This window comes from Vidua chalybeata, chromosome 4 (assembly GCF_026979565.1).
Source record: "Vidua chalybeata isolate OUT-0048 chromosome 4, bVidCha1 merged haplotype, whole genome shotgun sequence".
Classification (NCBI taxonomy): domain Eukaryota; kingdom Metazoa; phylum Chordata; class Aves; order Passeriformes; family Viduidae; genus Vidua; species Vidua chalybeata.
The window spans coordinates 58,058,177-58,079,121 of NC_071533.1; the positions used below are offsets into that span (position 1 = coordinate 58,058,177).

A 20,945-nucleotide genomic window follows, 5' to 3' on the forward strand; every position below is an offset into this window, starting at 1 on the left:
CACTCACTGGGAAACATTTTGGATACTCTAAGGAATACTATGCAAATGTTATTGTATTCCTTTTACTTCAGAGTTAATTCAAATTCAAAGATCAAAGAAATTCTTAATATTAAAAATGCAATTCTGCACTGAACACACAGCAACTCAGTCAAATATTTAGGTTTTTAACTTCTGACAAGTTCAGCTTTTACCTTAATCTGTCATGTCATTGTCTCAACAAAGTATGAAGACAGAACAGAATTACCTTGTCTGTGAGAAGTTTGGTAAGATTCTTCTGTTTTCTTGCTAAATACTGATCATATAACTGAGCCAGTTTAGCTGCTAACACATGCTCACGGCTAAAACAGGGATGATGGGTGAATATCAGTCCAGAAATGTCAATATCCAATTGAAACAGCCCCTGAAAATCTCCAGGTCCAACAAAATACTGATTGGTAGATGTCATTTTTATTGCCTGAAAGAAAAAAAGAATAAAATGGATTTACAGATTCTGACAACAGTATCTTCCAAGGATTTTCTTTTGTCAGCCCACGTGAGGCTGAAATAAGAAGTCATCTTCCTATACTGAAGGTTTTGCTGAGCAATGAAGAGAATGACACTGGATTAGAAAAAGCAGAGCCTGCTAGTTCTCTTTTGACACATTTGTTTCATACTGCTTTGTTTCCTCTTAGAACTGAGCTCTAGGATAGAGTCCAGCTCTGACAGAACAGCTCTCCTTGTAAATTAGGAAGATAAGGAGCTCTCCTTGTAGATTGTGTAGATTAGGAAATATATTACTTACTTCCCCATTCAAACATCAGGGGAATTCAGACCAACAGAGGCAAATGAAAGCTTTCAGCAACAAAGCTTAAAAAGCCTGCTTCAATCCACTGCAACAAAAAGACATCCATGGCTTACATCCTCAACTTACTGAAATCAGAAGAGAATTAACATTGCTTCCAGCCTGACTACTCCTGCTGCCTTATTAGGATACTTCAGAAGACATTCACCAGAGGTATTATGGTGCTGTAAAAGATTGTTATGTAGTGTTTGTTGCAGTCCCTTTCTGAGAACAGGAAAAAGAGGGATTTGGAAGGAAATTTAGCTGTTGCATAGGACTTATTTAGTTCTTTTATAGGACTGATATAAATGGCCATGAAACACACTTGAGTCCACTTGATCCTTCCACATTCAGTTTCTCATCAAAAGATACAATGTGTCATAAAAAATGACAACTTTGAATTCCTTATGCTTTAACTATTTTTCTGCCCATAAAGGACCCTTAAGCTCAGTGTCTTACCACTGTGACTTAGATATTTCTATGTCACTGTTCATGTCAATACAGTGCCCCTGAAACATGAGCTCTCTTGGCCTATCTTTACATGATCTAAACAGTAGATTTTTCCTGCCTGCAGAAGCATCCTGCACAGATCTGTGCTACTGGATGCAGCCTGTGCATTGCATATTTCTCACCAGCATCAACTAAAGGGCCACATTTAAATCTGTATCCACAACAACAGTCAGAAACACTTGTGTGTCCCAAATGAGCACTCAATTTAAAAGTCTTAAAAGTCAGCTTTTCCAAAGGGCAACAGAGTTCTAACAAGCAGAACAATTAAAGCTTGCTTCAAGATTGCAGAATGGTTTTACTTTAAACTTATTTTGATTTGTACTGATTGCACATTGAAACTGCTGTTTGCCAGGGCAGGTACGCTGTGACTGGAAAAAAAAACAACGACAAAAATCCCTGCAAACAAAACAAAACAAACATGAAAAACAACAAGGAAAAAAACTCCACTACCTCCCCAAAATATCTGAATTGATGCTACGTAACTCAAAATCAGTCACTGTCTACATGAGCAAACTCTATATACACACTAATATAGGAACTACTCTGGCATGCGAATATCCAAGAGAGCCTCACAATGATCTTAGTGACTCATAGACTTGAAGATGCTTGTCATGGGCTGACACTTCACTAGTTCAATCAGCACTACCTAAACTCTTCATCCTTTTGTATGCATTTTTAATGGAAAAAACAGATATATACTTAATAAAGTAGAACTGATTTAAAGAACAGATATGCAATCACAAAAAACAGTCAATAGTCATGGCTCTTAGCACAAAACCCTTCAGATCACCAGGGTTTCTGGTGCAGAAGAACTGGGACATAGGGTCTCAGCAATCACATATATGAAATATGCTTACCTTTCTATACACTGTTTCAAGTTCTGGTGCAATGCCTTCTTCGAGTGAGAATATTGGAGGCCTAGTAGAAGACTGTTTAACTGGATTAGGCAATGCTAAGATTTTGCCATCATCACCAAACCATTCTTTCCCCTACAAAGGAAAACAAAATTATATATTGTTTCTTACTTTATAAAGGAATTACTTGCAAAATCATAATGATTGTAAAAAACACAGAATAAAAGATAACTATGGATTGTTTATGACTGAAATAACCAAAACTTTCCTAATACACCAAAATGAAATCTTCAAATATACCAGAGGTATGTTTTGAAATTAAAAGACCAAGGTGTTGCTCAAACTTTGATTATACTGATTTATTTTTCCTTCAGCATTCAGTGTTATAGATTTGAAAGAAAAAAAATCAATGTCACTTATTTAAATGTTATTTTTTTAAATCACAAAAATGGAAAGAATTGTAAGTCTTGTTTTACACAAGAGCTAAATGGCAGCTCAATGATTTATCAAAGCACCTCTCAAATCTTCTAGTCCAAAACCTGAACTACTTAAACAGCATCTATGAAAGCAGACCGGGTAAGTATTTTACACAGCAATTGCCATCCATGGCTTCGCATGTTCAACATTCATCCCTCATTCATCCCAATATTCATTCGCGTGTCCTAATTCATCCCTCTGTTCTCATCACCTGGATTCAAATACAGCTTAAACCAGTGCAGCTGTCCAAGGATGCTGCCCTACCCTGTTACTTCCATACCTGTTTTATATACCTTGTATTTATATTTATTATTACTTTGAATACCTGACCATTGAGCCAAATGTTGATGTGGTAACACCATGAAGTCGAGCAGAAAACTAGCTGAGTTGAAACTGCCCATTCAAAAAATTTTAGATCCAAATGTTCCCAATCTGATTTGCAAAAGCACATGAAGAATACACAGACTCACAAAAAAAAAAAAAAGAAAAAATAAAGGGCAGCTACTGCTCAGGAGTTTATACTGAATATACACCTTACCACGTATACGATGATAATATAGGAGGACAAAATATATCCAAGCTACTTTCCCAAGTCTTTTCCAAGTCTTCAAGACATATTTAAAAATCTGAAAGGATTCTAAAGCCTCTCTGATAATCTACACCAATATTTAATTAGCCTTACAGTCTGATCAGTGATCTGTTCCCCAGCAGCCTCAAGCAGAGCGAAGAAAAGACATCAGTTTTGTAAGATCCAGTCTGATGTTCTGACACTGGGGTCACATTAAAAATAGGCTCCTACAAAAATATGTATTTCCCAACATCTGATGCTGCTAAACATTTTGAAGATGAAAGCCCCGTATTAGCATGACCATCCACTTACTTAACTATAACAAAAATAAGATACTTATAAAGATAAATAAAATACTGATGAAAGTTACAACTAAAAAGGTAGCAGTGACTTACTTGGTCCTGTCTGAGTATTCTGTTTTCTAAAATATTCTGGTTAGACTGTGATACAAAGGGCCTTTCTCCAGTGTAAAGACCTTCATCCTCAAGGTACCTGGGCTGCATATTTCTAGGCATCTTCTCAGAAGCAGGCACTAATGAGACATCAAGAAGCAAATCATGTAAAGTATCTTGTAACTGTAGTTTTAGTTTGTTAATTATTAAAATTATCAGCACTGTACATTAAGTATGCTGTCAGAAGTATTTTACTACATATGAAAAAAAGAAACAAATATAGAATTAAAACAGGTCCTTTTCTTAATCAAGACAGATCTCTCATAATAAATAAACCTATAACTAAAATTTTCTAATTTTAGTTCTAATAAACCAATGACTAAAAATTCTAATAAACCAGTAACTAAAAATTTCCTTACCAAAAATACTTCAGTTACTTAGTGGACTTTAGTGTAAAGGTTGCTTGCAGAACAGTGTAAAAAGCCTTGAGCAGCAACTGACTAGAGAAGCATTTCTAAGCCTTTCTGATGGAAAATGAACTTTCAGACTAATCAGACCTTCAGTTAATAAATAGTTTGCTTAAGCTAGTCTCATACAAAATACAAAACATGCATAAAAGAGTTATGTTAACCAAATAACAGCAGGTGGAATTAGTTTTGAAGACCTGCCTGCAAGGCTGTTTCACTGCATGTATGGATTTAGTATTTTTCAAGAGCAATTTCGAAACAGGGAAGGATTGTACTGAGGGTTACAACAAAAGTTTTCCCCTAAACCAGAACACAGTGGATCACAAAGGAAGTAGTCAGAACTAAATTACAAAGCATGAAAAAATAGAGGCACACAATGTCAAATATTATGACATTGCACTGCAAGCTGTACTGGTACCATTCCAGTATATACTGGGAGACTTGTTTCTATTTCTTCCAGTTCAAATATCAAATAGCAAGTGATAATATAAAGCAATTTTTTAGGACTTTGAAGTTCTGTGGGAATAAAGCAAAAAGGTCAGAGATATTATCAATGCTGCATACATTAAATAACAGCAGAAGAGGGGCTAGTACCTGGCACTTCCTACAGACAGCAGTGAGGAAGTTACCCCCAAGCAAAGGAGGTGCCCTGAGTACACTTGCCAGTGCAGCAGGTGATGACATGCTGAGGTGTGCATGTTCCCAGCTAATCCATCTATCAGACTTTCTCAGACTAGATGAGCAGTGTCAGAGTGTTGCAATTAAACATCTCTCTCTGCTGCCAGAGATAGTCAATACAAGATTTACTCAGCAGATCAGAGGGTGCCACGCTATGCAAAAATCCAGAAACTAAATGGGTAAGCACAATCTTCATACCTGCTAACATGCTGGGAATGAAGAGAAATTCTTTTTCCCTTTTCAGTTGCTCAGTGTAGTTCTCACAATCAACAGGTTTCACTATTACAAGGTCTTCATCTGTCTGCCCTATGAATAAATCATCATCCTTCACTAGACGTACGTCGTCATCCTATAGTTAAGTGCAAACATCTCTGTTAGTTTGTCTGTTTCTTAAGAAAGTTTCTTGAGAAAGTATGCTTTGAGAACTTTTAAGGAAACCAAAGATGCTGTTAATATAAACTAATAAAATTAACCGAAGTCTGAATAAAAACTATTAACATTTATCCTATAGTTCTCACCATTTCATCCTCCTCTTGTTCATCTTCATGAGTTTCGACACATTCCTCTTCTACCTCTTCTTCTTCATTTAATCCATTCTTTTTCCTGGCTCCAGCTTTCATTTTCTCTGGTACAGCATCAAAATTGAAAGTAAAGAAATTATATGCTTCTTCCTCAGAAGGAAAATCATTCTGGAACTAAAAAAGAAGACAAAGATACTTTAATATGATATTTTTAAGAAAATTAGGGTAAGTAAATAAATTGAATATGAAACAGCAGCATGTATAAATATTTGTTACAAGATAATTATTTTATCTCAAACAGAACTCACTCAAATGCTAAAGCTAACTGGAATTCATAAATGATTCATGAAACTTCCTCTATTTCTATATATTTCATTCAATATGTCTTGCAAACTTTTGTTTAAAAAGTTACCTGGTCTAATTCTAACATTCTTATTATTTTAAATATAAACCATTTGTGAATCAGAACGCCAAAGTTTAAGTTCTGGACATACTGCAGATACACAGGTAAATGATATGAAGAGAAATTTCTAATGGCCTTTTGCCTCTGAAGGATCCAGGACCCTGTAGCTTTAGGATGAATCCTCTAAGAAAAGAATTAACATTAGTACTTTGTGGCTAATAAATATCAATATACTAGTCTGTAAAATGCTTTAACTGCCAACTGGTGGCATTCAATAAAAAGGATTTAAAGAGAAGACACATTTTTCCCACAAATTCCAGGAGTGTCCAGATGGATTTACTAGAGCTTTTTGGTTTTTTTAATCAAATGACCCAAAGCTATTCTTATATTTGATGAAGGTTTCTTTTATATACTTCAATTGTTGGCATATACTGCTTGTGAATTTTTAAATTAAACAAAACCTTCTCCACTGCTTAAGACTGAATTCTGTCTCCTTCTTCAAACAGAATCATAAAGCCATATAAAGGTTAAATTAAATTAATATTCATTATTGAAATGGAGGAATTGATACTTACTGTTGACTTTTGTTTAAGCTTTTTTACGGAATCACGAAACTTTACTTTTGATGGTAAGTGTGATTCACCCTCTGGCATCTCCCTGAATTCATCATTATCAGACTGCATAAAAACAAATACATAAGTTTTAGCATACATTTAGTGAATCATAAAAAAATACAAACAACTGACTACAGTTACTAGAGATTGCATTTTTACAGAAAAACAAACAAACAAACAAAAGAAAATATCACTGGTAACAAATGGATTGCATATTTATTTTACAAGGGTACATCTAACTATTACTTAATTCCTTTGGGTCAAGAAATAGACTGTAGAGTGTGAAGAAATGTTTCATTGCATAAATGACAGTAGCTGTCTTCACTGTTGATGGGATCAATGTTTCTGCACTCCTGAACACAAGCAATCACAAGCTGATGTCCAAAGGGAGAGCAAGGAGGCAGCAAAGGCAAGCCCTCCCCTTGGGCAGACAGCCCCAGCACGACAGCAGTGCCAGGGGAGCTGTTGGCAGGGATGGCGGCCCAGGTAAGGGAATCAGGGCGCTTCTAAGACAACCCCTGCTGCAATCAGGAAAACCCTCTTTGGAATTGTTTAAAAAAGGTGGTGTTCATTGCTTGGGTGCTGAAATACACACTTGATTATTTATCTTACTCTCTCAAACAATTATTGCTAGGCTACTCTCTAACTCCATGGGTGACACACCCCAGCCTTTTCAAGAGAACAGGTATCATGTTTATCCACTCCCAGTCCTCTGAAGGCTTATCTGTCCCTATACTAAGATCACTGTAAAGGTCACTGGTTCTGAGGTTGCTTCAGCAAGTTCATTTAAGTGCTTCAAAGTGATTTTCATCAGGCTTAACCAACAAAAACACATCTACCATTCTATCTGTTCTTCTTCTTTGTGGCCTGAATTGTTAGATTAAAGGAAGACAATTCTTAAGTTTACCTCTATTACACCAATATTTCAAAATAATAATATCAAAAAGAAAATCTCAGACTCTGATGGCCACTTGTTTAACAACAAAACTACCTTGTGCATAAAGAAGTACAAGAAACAAAACCAACATGTAGACAGAATGTTTCACATATACTTGACATAAAATTAATAAACAACTCTAATAAGGATATCACTTCTGCATTTTCCTAATACAAATATATTAAAACAGTACTACTTAACTGAAAGTTGTAATAGTTACTTATTATAAGACAACATTGCCAAGAATCTTCCCACAATGTACTGAAATGGCAATTCTCCCCTAGACAAGTGATTTAGCCAGGCTAAATCATATTGTTTGGAATTCCATATAAAGGCGTTACTGCTCTATGCTGTTATTTCCAGGGAATAACACATTCTTTGGAACACATTTTCTACAGACAAGCAATCTTTTTGTGAATTCTGAAGAATATGAGTGCCAGCTCTGCACAGGCAAAGCCTTTGTTGTTTTTTTAATACAAAATTAATTTTCAAGCAAAGAACATGGTTATACTAAAAAACCTCAACATAAAATGGCAACAAGGAAATACAATAAAATACAATTACAAAGTTAATATCCAGCATTTTGCAACTGGACTGTTCAAATTTATATAGAGCTCTTTTACTGTGGGAGCTTTATTTATTTATTTATGTATAAAGTTCCTGTTATATTAAATTTTAAATACTTCAAGGCACCTTAAGCAACAGAACTCATGAACCGCTACATGACACAAGTCTCACATGATGTCCATACTACAATGTAAGCAATTTATTACTGTTAAATAGATACAATAAAACCCATAATCAGAATGGTTCCTTTCTGGTTACTATTTCAAACAGCAGCATAATTCTGTTAAATGAAATTGATCTTCAAGAGTGTGCAGACTTTTATTTTTTTCATGTTTCACATTCACTTTCTTATGATAAGAATAGCAAGACAGAATGCACATTTTTACCGTTTTATCCAGTCTGACTCCTGGTTTTCTTTCTCTGATGCCTTTTAAGCGCCTTGGTTGTGGACTGGGGTCTTCTTGTGATAAAGTAATTTCAGCTTTTGTCTAAGCAAACAAATGAAAAAATGTTTAGCTGTAATAGAAACAAAAATAGATCAAAGCTACAATAATTCCCAGGAACTCAACACTTACTTATATTTGTGTTAGGGACAGAATCCTTTAATTATAAAATCAGCTTAAGTGGTTTTCCAGATCCATATATTAATACACCTTATTAAATTGTACAACAAATGCACAAAGGAATCCACTGCTTTCAAAATAGTGTAAGAAAATTTTTGACAAAAACACAGAAGGAACTTGTAATGATTGTATCTGAATTACAAAACAATGATACATTTTATGTTACTATCAACAAATTAAATATAAACTTTAGAAAAGAAAATAGCAATACAGAATGTAGCTGTACTGATGAACTGAGTACTCTTTCAGCTTCAGAAATAAAAAAGCAGATATCCCAACTCAAATCCACATAGCACAAAGCAAGTAAAATGAAGTGGGTGTTCCTTATAAGACTGAGGTCAATCAAACAGGACTTTTGAAGGATTCTTACCCTTGCTGCTTTTAGTTTCTCTCTCATTCGCTGCCTAACAGAAAGCTCTGCAAAGCTTGTCCTTGATGTAGAAGGAACAGGTGGCAACTCTAAAACAAAGAAAAAATGGTAATGTGTTTAAACTGAGTATTTTCTGAAAGAATTGTATGGAATATAAAACCATTTATACCAGAGTCCCATGTTCCAACAGAAAGAACTTGCATGACAAAATATGAATGAATGAAACATTTTTTTGGAATCCAGTCCTTACAAAGTATAATTTAAATGCCTTTAAACTACAACAGATCTACCTTTTATTATATACTATAAACCACTGTAAGAAATGCTTAAGCACACTTTTAGTCCACCAACATTTCGAAAAGAAAAATACATTAAGATAAACTTCACCACTACTGACTCTACTCAGAATCATCAAGAGATTTGGAAGAATTCTAGTATTTCCAACTGATACAATTTACTGCCTGTATTTGTAGAAAAGAAACATTCATTGCATTTGGAAACTTTCAAAAGCATGAACAAGGTGCAAAGTGCTAACCCCCTATTTTTGCAGGAATTTTCAGCGTCTGCCTCAGTCTAACACCTTTAAAAGATTTATTAGTGATTTGAATGGTGCAATAGTGTTTATCTGCACACAAGCAAGTATTCACAGAAAGTCACATTTTCTTAAAGATGGCCTTTGTAAAGTTTTTGGACTCAAAAAGAAACTTTAGCAATTTATAAAACTTCAGGCTCACGAAAGATTGCAGCACACAAGAAAAAAGGCTCTGTATGCTGGAGATGCAAATGATGAACTTTAATTGCAGTATGAAAGGTGGGTACACACTGGAAAAAAATTTAACTTTTTATTCTAGCACTTGAACTGAGTCCCTTAAACAGTTATAGAACCTTCACCAGTGCAAGCGTTTAAGTTAAAAAAAAAAAAACAAACAAACAGATAAACCCCAACCCTCAAAGAAACTCAATCAACCAAGTAACCCCACCAAACCCAGGCATCAAGACTTAGAAGAAAATATTTCAAGGAAGAAGCTGGTCTAGAGTTACCTTTAGATTTTCCTCTTGTGAATTTTTTCTACCATTTTATTCTGTTCGGTTAGCATGTAAAACATATTCTATTTCATTGCAGCAAATGTCTCATTTCAATTCTATTCTGATAAACGAAAACTAGAAAGCAACAGATTAGATGATTTGAAATCCTTTACAATTGTCTGTAAATATTACCAGACAAGCCAGGTGAACATGTAAAATTAGGGCAGAAAAAATCTGCTGCTACTTCAAGCACCTCACAGAACATCAGAACTTATGCTCTGTATGCAGAATTCTTTATTAATTCATCTGTTCCTTGAGACAACAGGGTCATTATCTTTTCTATACATAATGAAAACCATGTTAAGGCTTTGGTCGTGGCATCAAATACTGTGAGATACTGTCATTGAAAAAAATTTAATCACATTTAAAAAATGGTTTTGTTACTTTATTTCTCTGGACATACACTTTTGCTCTGCTTATGTGAACAGGCTCTACAGCCAACCAAGTTGTGCCCAACTTCAAAATGTATCTTTGAAGTGAAGAAAGTAAAACTGATATCCATGAACACATTACTTTGCAGGATCACCATTAGAAGGCTGTATGAAAAAAATCCACACCATGTTTTGGCTCCTACAGTGGCTTTGTATTTTATGTCAGGCAGATCTAACAAGTTTGTTGGACAGTCAAACTAAAATTAAACCTGAGAACCTGAAAATGTCATCTAGAGTTTTCCCTTGATTTCATCTACACTCAGAGGGGACCAAAGCTACTGGATCTCAGTGTGGCTTCAAAGCTCTCTGCACTAACACTGACTCAGAACTTCTGTATCTCAAAGCATGCAGAAACCAAGTACAAGACAGATGCTAATGCTGTGACCAAGCATCAGTTACCTGAATGAAAATAGGGAATGGTAACTTCCAGCAGAGATCCTAGAAAAACTGCTGTATTTTTCATGCATACAACTGCATAATTGCATAGTAAGACACAAACCCAACAATGAAAAAAATTTACAGCAATACTGCAGTTGTGCGGGCTTCACAAGGCAATAACTACCAGACACAGGCTTTTTATTTAAAGCAATTCTTCTTTTGAAACTCTTATTTACTAGTCTGACTAGTGGACTGACATAAAGCCATGTTGTTCCATTTAAAAAAGATATATAATTGGATTTAGAGTAAAATACTGAATTTCTGCAAACAGATTGCATTAAAAAATACTAGAGACTGACTGAGTGTTTGAAAGACTAGTACAGAGATTATGCTGAATATTAAGTGAAGAAGTAGCTGATGGACATGTTTCAAGAAAAGCTTGCCATAGTGGGCCAAGAACGATAATCACTCCAAGCAAGAAGAAAATAAACCAGCTATTTGAGGGATGTGACAAACTGATGATTCCAGAAAAAATATCTACTTCCCACTTGTTTTAAAATACAGTTCTCTTTTCCTGAAAAAAGCAGTGTGAGGGTGTGTATACTTTTAACACCAGAGAGTTAACATAATATGGTGATAACTATGACAAACTAGAAAGGCCTCAGAATAGAAGTGATGTATTATCACAGGCATTAAAATAAAAGCAAAACCAGATAGTGGAGCAAACAGACAATGCAGAACTTTTCAATGGCACCTGAAAAACTGGAGGGGGAAATTTTTTTTTTTTTAATGGTTAGCTATCACTTGGCAAGAAAATGATAATCAGAAATTCATATACAGATCATCACTGTAACAAAGGAGTGAGAAACTCAAATCTACTCTTACTTGATAATTGGGCAATACAATAGCTAACAGCAGTTGTCAGCATATTCAAAACTATAACATGTAGAACATGGAAATTTCAATTATTTATGAATCTGTTAAACTGAATCCTGGAGACATAGGGGGAATTGAAATAAGTTTTGAATAGATACATGAAGGCTTCAGCTCAAGATGTAGTCTTTCTCAAAATGTGAGATGCAATTTTAAAACCCAACCAAATAGATGGATAAATTATACTGCAATTAAGCAAACCAATGCTACGGTCCATCCAGAATACCACATGCTGTACTTTTCATTTGATTATATAAAGTTTGCAAAATTATAGGTATTTTGGAAGCAGAAGTAACAGAGCAAAATTCTCAGGAAAACAAAACATTTTTCACATATGGAAACTAGCAACTAGCTTTCTTCTGACGAGTCCTGCTGAGCTATTCTGTTTATTCTAGGAAAATAAGCTTCTGTAAAATAAAATAACCATCAATAGAGGGTGCCTCAATTTCGCCATACAATCAACTCTGAAAATTGTTTGGATTCCATCTGTCAACAGCATAGCACTTCCTAGCCCGACGTGGTACAGTGAGACTCAAAAAATTTACAGAAGAAAAGTATGCAGACCCTGAAGAGCTGAAAACATCCCTACATTGTAAATGTCTTTAAAAATTAGTCTGTACCATATTTTGTTAAAATGTGTTTAAGGACAATACATACATTTTATTTTGGTAAAACTTGACATTGACAAATAAACAAGTATGTTTATACTTCACTAGATTTTCATTCTACTGATTTTTTAATATTCTGCTCTTAATTAGATCTTTTATGCATCCTATTTAGGTAAAACCTATGCAGAAAGATTAGATCCAGTTCTAGCAGTTTCCCACTACCATATCACTCTTACATTCTCCTACTTTGGAGGAGTATTTAATGTGTGACAGTAAAAGTAGCATGTCAATAACTCTCTACATCTTCATACCCATAAGAAACACTTCAAGCACAAATTATGAGGTTTACAGTACCATTAGGGTAGGAAGGCACCTCTGGAGATCATCCAGTCCAATCCCCATGGCAAGGTAGTCACCTAGAGCAGCTTACACAGAAATGTGTTCAGGTGGATTTTGAATATCTTCAGAGTGGGAGACTCCACAACCTCCCTAGGCAGCATTTTCCAGTGCTCTGCCACCCTCTAAGTAAAAAAATTCCTTCTCATGTTGAAGTGAAACTTTTCTTTAAAGTTTATGACTGTGGCTCCGTGTCCTGTCGCTAGGCACCACTGAAAAGCCTGGCACCATCTTCTTGCACCTGTATTAATGAGAACCCTTATCAGTCCTCTCCATACTAAACAGGCACAGCTCCTACAATCTTTTTTCATAAGATAAATAGGCCAGACCCCTCAGCATCTTCATGGCCCTCCACTGGACCCTCTTCAGTAGCTCCATGTCTTTTTTAGTACTGAGGAGCCCACAGCTGGACACGGCACTCCAGAAGGGGCCTCACTAGGGCTGAGTAGAGGGACATCACCCCTCTGGACCTGCTGGCCACACTATTCCTGATGTACCCCAGGATACCACTGGCCCTCCTAGCAGAAGGGCACTGCTGGCTCATGGACAGTTTGTCATCCACCAAGATTCCCAAGTCATTTTAGCAGAGTTGCACTTTAGTAGGTCAGTCCCCAGCCTGTGCTGGTACTTGGGGTTATTCCTCCCCAAGTGCAGGACCCTGCACTTCCCCTTGTTGAACCTCACTAAGTCTCCCTCGGCCCAACTCCAGCCTACCAAGGTCCTACTGAATGGCAGCACAGCCCTCAGGTGTACCAGCCACTCCCCCGGTTTGTACCACCAGAAAACTTGCTGAGGGTACATTCTATCCCATTGTCCAGGTCGTTGATGAACAGATTGAGTAAGACTGGACCATTGAGTCCCAGGGAATGCCACAGACCTGAGGCCTCCTACTCTGCGGACCACAACCCTCTGAGCTCTGCCATTCAGACAGCTCTTGATCCACCTCACTGTCCACTCATCCAACCCACATTTCCTGAGCTTACCTGCACAGAAATCAAGGTAATAATTTTTTGTCTTTACCGTATGTGTTTCACAGAGGCATGTCCAGCTTCTCAGTGGTTCAACAGATTGTGCAAAACCCTTGTGAAGTCAAGACAGACAACACCCATTGCTCTTCCCTCACTGATCCATCCTGCCATGCCATGACAGGCAGCTATCAGATGGATTTTCCCATGGTAGAGCCATGCTGACTACTCCAAATGACCTTTTCTTCTACATGCTTGGTGATGACCTCTGGAATGAGCTGCTCCATCACCTTCCCAGGGATTGAAGACAAGGCTGACTGGCTAGTTCACGTCCAATTACATAAATACCGCACGTCTACATAAATATATCTGAAAAACGTAAGGGCTTTTCATAATCTAACCATATTTAAACGCGATAGGAGCATGTCGTTTGAGTGCAGCGCTGCCTGTCCGCTTCAAGCCCGACCTGACTCGGTGGCAAACACAGACCCACAGCCACCCTTCGGATGCGGGCAGGGCCTGAGGAAGCCCCGAGAGGAGCAGACCGGGAGAGCCCCGCGCTCGTCCCGCAGCAGCGCTGCCGTTTGTGGCCGCGGGGAGCCTCGGAGCGGAGCCGTGGCCCAAGGAACGGCGCCGGGACGAGCTGCCCGCGGCGCCGGGACTCGACACCGACGGGCTGGCAGCCAGAGCCCGGCGGACCCGCGCCCCGCCGCTGGGAGTCACTCACCGCGCACAGTCTCGGAGGCGTCGCTGGGCCGTGCTGCCGACATGGTGCTGCTGCGCTCCGCCCGCGGCCCGGCGGGACCCGCAGCCTCCGGCGGCTGCAGCGGGCAGGGAAAGGCGATGGCGGCGTCACCGGGACCCGGCCGGCAGCGGGACCCGGCCCGGCAGCGGGACCCGGCCCGGCAGCGGGGCACAGCGAGCGCGCGTGCGCGGGCCTGCGCGTGCGCGGGGCCGCGCCTCAGGGACCCGGCCGGCGACGGACGGACGGACGGACGGACGGACGACAGGCTGCACACCAATATATTTTATATATACAGTTATAGACATCTGCCTTATCTTTACAGTTAATCTCCTCATACCATAGGGGTTTGGGCTTTCTTTTCCCCTCCTGATATTTTACCGCTTAAACATGATTACCTCAAAAGCTGCTCTGCAGATGAGAAAACAGAATAACTTCGTAGTTTTGCAACCTACATAAATATATTTAACCAATAATTTGAAGATAATTTAATCAACTAAGTGTGGATCAATACGAAATAGAATTTTAAAAACCCACAAATACAAAACACATCAAGGGTGCCTACTTCTAGCAGTGGTACTTAGAGTTCAGTGTATTTGCACAGAAATTAATTATGCAAGTCTGAAATAACTAGAATGGTGCTGACAGCTGAGAAGAGCTTAAAAGAGTCTTGGGTTACTTATTTCACTTTTCACAGCTATATATATAAAAGGTTCCTATTATTCTCAGTGAAAAATGATCATAAAACATGTTTGACTCTATGAACTGGACACTAACCTCCATGATTATCGTCGGGATTCTTCACTGCAGTTCGCCTGGGCAGTGGCTGATACCTGCTTGTCACAAGCAACACAGGAATTACAACAGATATGTTTCAATATGTGCATAAGGATCATGAGAGATGTTCCATCTGACGTTTTCCCCCCAAACACTTAAATGACACTATTTAACATACAAGCTTAGTATGTTAAAAAACCTTTATTTTTTTCATAAAGGAATGATAAAAAAATATATTAATCTATTTAATTATTTAATTATTCCATATAATAGTGAATAATGTGGGCCAGTACCTGCTGTATGAACGCTCCTGTTTTTTTTTTTTTTTGTTGTTGTTGTTTTTTTTTTTTTTTTTTTTTACATAAGCAACCCATCTTTGATCCATAAAGCCCACTGCAATATTCAGATCACAGAGATGTGTTCAGTCCCTTTTCTCCCTGCTTTCAGCATTGGGCTGAAATCACTTCTAGCCACCAAATTACTTCGGTTTTGTTTGCACTACAAAGAAGCTGTATTTGTTTACAAGAATTGGGGGAACTTTTACCTTTATATCTACACAATTTGTTGCTGCTGTTACTGCAGGTTCCTGTCCTGCTTTGCCGTTCTCAGATGGAAAACCAGCCATGGCTGTAACTTGTTCCTGGCACAAAGCATGTGCCAGTGTAGCTGCACCCGTGCAAAACCCGAGGGCCGATGTACTGTGCTCACAGATGAAGTAAATCACAGCAGCACAGTTTATTCTGGATTTTAAAATCCTCATGAAACAACTTGTGGGAGTAAAATGTGAGGCCTTTTTGTGTACCTGGCTAAATCTTCTTTGGCAAGAGGACTAACTGAGGCTGACACAGGTCAGCTGTGGTTTCCTTGTCACTTCTTTGTACTGGGTGTGTACAGGCTTATGCATACTTGTTTCAAAATGTGCTTCCAGCCCAGCCTGGAAGATGCAGGGTGATCTTCATATCCCTCCTTATCTTTTAGGAGGTACCAAATGAAAAAGTTATCTCCTGCCTGAGGCTTAGCTTTAGCAACTACTGGCCTCAAGTATTATCAGATTTCTTAGTATGTCTCAACTAGCACAGGGAGTTGAACTCACCCTAAGCAAGTGCCTTTCCTAGACAAGTGTAACTCCCTCCCAAACCACCTGTGCATTTCCCTCAGCACCACTTGCCTCAATATCTCACCAGGCTAAGGGTTATGTACCTAAGAATGGTCACATTTCCTTGCTGCTGGCAAGGTTCATTAAATACCCTCTTCATGGCACAAAAAATACAGCACTGCTAGGAGCAGCAGCCTTTTTATCACTTGGCACAAAAATCTCTTTTTCATATCAAGCTTTATGTATCAAATTTAAACAGTCTTTCCTAGAGGCACATGTAAATGTAGAACACTGACAACATTGAAGAAGTGCTTTATGGCAGCTTTCTTTAACAATTTGGTAGCATTTCTTGAAGTTAAGTACTATAACAGACACTTTAAAATGTAATAAACAACTGGATGCAAGAATTACAAAGCTCTCCACTAGCTCAGCGGTGGTTTCCAAACACTGAAAATTAACAACAGAAACACAGAGAAGTTTCTCACACTGCTCTTTAAAAAAATTATTGCATCAAAAGTACCTAGAAAATAATTTTGAGGATTTTGTGTTACTTATATCTATCTCATTCATGAAAGTACCCTAAATACAGTGACACTGAAACAGAGCTTAAGGAAAATGTTTGCTTCCTACCTGGGTTTTCTTGTACAGCAGCTCTTGGATCACACACAAGAGACAAACACCACACTCCCCCTAAAAGCAGCACCCCAGCTGTGCTTTTAAAGAGAAAGAGTCAGATTTCCTGCTCAAACCACTAAAACACTTCTGGCAAACTTCTTTTTGTAAACAATTTCATCTACGGTAAAAGGGAAATCATAAATAAAATATGGAGAGGATGCAGCTCCAGCAGACCTTTCCAGTTACTGCAGTGATTTTAAAAAGCAAATATCCACAGTATATTTTTACAGGGTTGAGGATGGTTATTTCAGGCTGAAATACAATGAAATAGTCACTCATCCTAATTTTAAGTATCTAACTTTGTTAAATTATCTGACTTAATTTCTGTGTACTGCTTCTAAAGTAAGTGCAAGAGCGGCACAGACCTTCCTGGGACTTGTATGAACCAGAGCACTGATTCCTAAATAACAATCATTTATGGAAGAGACTGGTTCACTCTGTTGACTAAAGAGAGGTGTCAAACCTCTAATTCAGACTATATGACAACGTTCCAGCAAGTAAATATTTTTTAGGTTAGTTTAGAAACCCTTAATTTCACTCTGAAAAAAATCCCTGGAAACCTCATATAAGGATAAATCCTTGAAGTTGATGGTTACTAGCCAGTTGTTTTCCTAGTGCTCTCTGTCCCAATGTATTAAAGTACTTGGAGTAACTACTGGAGATGCATCAAGGAAACGAGACTGCATTATTCTTTACAGGGAACCTTTACAAATCAGCATCAGCCTCAGCAAACTTCTTAGCTTGTCATTTGGGGAAAAAATTACAGGAAACATAGCAGAGTTAAAATAGATACCATCTCTCAGAAGCTGTTATTGGCTAACAGGCTTTTTGTTACCCCAGGATTTAAAAATGTGTTAGTAAATGCTCAGAGTAAGAAGACAAATCATAACATCCTAGTGATATCAAGATAATTAATATTTCTGTAGCAGAAAAAAAAAAGGATATGAAGTCTGTGATATTTGTTTTAGAGCCTGCTTAAAGGGAATCACACTCTTGAGCCCTTGTTAGAGAAACAGAGAAGAGTTAGTTTATCTGCTTGTTAAATGCTCACAACCAGCTTATGTTGATACTAGGAATGGCAGAAATGTCAGCACTGTGAGATGGTTTGTAGAAATGTGTATTATGTTATATACCATCCTTAATTTTTGTAGCTACAAAGGGATTTATAACTCTCCTGTCAAGTCTGGAAGGGAGTATTTTTGCTGTACTGAATTATTAACAAAATAATTTTTTATGTTAACATGTATATTAATATCTCTAGTATGATCAGAGTAAACAAAATTGAGAATACTAAATGGAGTTACTAGACCTATTTATAATTGTCTGTACATAAACAGTCCCTATAACATCTGAGGGTCTATTACTGCAAAGTTTTAGTAGTTGGAATCACATGAAAGGAGATGGAGAAATTGCTGCTCCTTTCTGAATACTATACTGAGAAGGAAACCATGGGAAGAAGTAAACATAGTAGTTAAAAGAGATTAGGAGTATGCATTTTTACTTGTAGAAAGAGGAACTGTCATAGCTAGAAATATCTGGTATGACAAAAACTTTCAGGAAAGGGAAAGATATGTAATAGGGGGACAGGTTTCTTAGGGTAACATGCACAGCAGACATCTCTGTTATCTGCTAAGAATCACTGCATGTGGGACTGTGGAAATGATCCAGTGTGTGAAACTTCATACAACATTTTGGCAAGAATTCAGGTTCAAGATCTTGTTTTGCTAATAAGTCTGTGTCCTAACAATCAGAAACATTTGTACAAACAGTTTAAATTATGGACAAATATGAAGAGCTTTTATGTAAGGAACATTACTATGAGAGCCTAAAGGAGTAGTCAGTCCTTTGCTTAACAGGATGGAAAGCTGCTTAAAAACACGTGTCAGACTGTTCACAGGAGACATACACAATCTGAACCACATGTGTTTCCTGGAGGGGAGAACAGGTCATTTATCTTGGTCAGCTTTATAATAAATGGCCAGCCTAATGCCATTGATCACACTGGGCAGCAGACTTAGTGCTGCACATAAGGTGGTGTGAGCTGCTCTGCTTTGTTGGGTGTGACACTGTCATACTTGGCCCTTAATTGCTGTTTTGTCAATGATGGTCAAGGCTGGCTTTTAGAACAGGCAGAGTAGATGGGCAGCTTGTAGTGCCCATGGTGCTGGATACCCCAGAGTGGGCAGTGGCATCATAGGCCCCTAGTTCAGAGTTAAAACATTTTAAAACTCAGCAGGGGTCAATAAGCAATGCAGTTCTCAGGCTTTGAGGATAATGTAAGGTTTGTTTTGCCATGTACACCTCTTATTGCCTGCCTAGAATCAAAGTCAAAATTTGTAAAATCAACACAAGGGAAACCGCAAATGTTACCAGCCACATAGAACATTTACAGTATAAGAGTATATGTTGCTGTGTTCTTAGAATAGGAATTTAGGTATTGTGTGTAACCCTACAGTGATCCCAGTTTCAGGGAGTTTACAAACAAGAAAGAACAAACTCTGCTCATCTTAATTATTTTTAAAGTGATGACACCTTACTCCAACATGATGGAAATCTCAACATTTTTTGTAATTTGTCACATGCAGTTTAGATGTCTGTGTTCACACATCAGAATGTCTGACAAAATGTGCATGAAGACAGGTGGTACATGGAAGGGAAATCAACATCAGTGGCAGGAAAATTTTCTGATGATGAAAGAGATTGTTGTTCAGTTCAAAAATTTTAAGTCCTTTTCACTTTCTTCTGAGCCTAGAGATAACACTTCATTGAAAGTAGTGAAAGAAGAATCACTGCTGGTATATTTCCTTCATGCATTTCACTCATTTCTAAAAATCTCACCTTCTTCTTGCAAAAAAGTCACTTAAGAGCCCACTGAGAACCATGATTCATTTGTATTTTTCAAGAATTCAGTATTTTTGTCCCTTTGTTAATATGTCATAAACAAGGTTATTCTACCACAGAGATGATTTTACAAATTCTGCCTTATAATTTTTATTTGATTTAGGATTTAGGACAAATTCTTTAAAGCTGAAAAGAAACAAATTTATTATTTTTTACTTTGGTGTAAGTAGAATCACTCCAGGATTCACTTAAGTATCCTTAAAAAATTCAATATACTTATATACTTATGTGTATTGAATTTGGAGGCATGAGAGGATGGCTAGCCCATCTTAATATATTGCAACATTTTCTGGAGACCAGAGAGGTTACTTCAGTTGAAGTTGTCCCAGAAGGAACCTGAGCAATATTTTATGGAAGATCTGCCAAGAGGACACTTCCATCATTATCAGGGTACTTCTCTGTTCTCATCAATCCACATCTTTCTAATTTTGAGACTATAAATTGCCAAATTATATTATGCCACTTTTTCCACTTAGCAGATTGTTCTTGAAGAGCAGACACTCATTTAAGTGTTGCCATCTCAAAGCTAAAAGCTACCCTAAGTTAGTAACTTAGATGCAGGTGATGTGAAGACATGGGTACCTCCTGATTCCTTCTTTCACTATATAAGTCTCCAATACAGGGTCATCAAAACAGAGATTTACCCCACCTATTTCTTTGCAAACAAATAGTTTAACCCACACAGTGATCTTTGAACTTTTAGAAATTAAAGTCAGGTAAGAGAAATTTTACACTAATACTTGCTGCTGCAAGAACAATCTTCATGGAGGAAAAATCTCCTTACACCTCTTCCAGCCGGTAACTGCACTCAAAATTGAGGAATATAAGCCAAATAATCCAAGACACCTTTATCTTTGTGAATATTTGCTATTAAAAGATAAGTGTATAATATGTCTAATTAATTTTTCTTTTCCCTTAGATAGTAACTCTCATTAATTAGTCTGATGTATGCAGCTAGGACAAAACCAGGTATCAGTGACTGAGGATTTCGTGACAGTATTTTGAAATTTCTTACTGTGGATATGAGGAAGAATTATGCCTCTGAAATTCAGAATTGCTGACATAATCTCAGTTGGGAGTGTTGATCTAAGGAATTACAGAAAAATGTATATGACCTCTAAATGCTCTCTGAGCTGAAGTCTAGATAGTTTGTGCT

At 37.6% G+C, this 20,945-nt stretch overlaps 1 protein-coding gene across 3 annotated transcripts in view; it reads right to left on the reverse strand.

Moving 5' to 3' along the window:
* CC2D2A (coiled-coil and C2 domain containing 2A) overlaps positions 1-14,449 on the reverse strand; it is a 54,841-nt gene extending 40,392 nt beyond the window's left edge. For all 3 annotated transcript variants that reach the window (XM_053940754.1, XM_053940755.1, XM_053940753.1), the window contains exons 1-9: positions 14,326-14,449; positions 8,802-8,890; positions 8,195-8,296; positions 6,266-6,367; positions 5,285-5,461; positions 4,965-5,115; positions 3,625-3,761; positions 2,188-2,319; positions 245-454 (exon numbers count right to left, since the gene is read on the reverse strand). In XM_053940754.1, coding sequence (XP_053796729.1) covers positions 245-454; positions 2,188-2,319; positions 3,625-3,761; positions 4,965-5,115; positions 5,285-5,461; positions 6,266-6,367; positions 8,195-8,296; positions 8,802-8,890; positions 14,326-14,368 — 1,143 coding nt within the window. In that variant the 5' untranslated portion in view covers positions 14,369-14,449. The remainder of the gene's footprint in view (positions 1-244; positions 455-2,187; positions 2,320-3,624; positions 3,762-4,964; positions 5,116-5,284; positions 5,462-6,265; positions 6,368-8,194; positions 8,297-8,801; positions 8,891-14,325) is intronic.
* Positions 14,450-20,945: the final 6,496 nt, after the last annotated feature.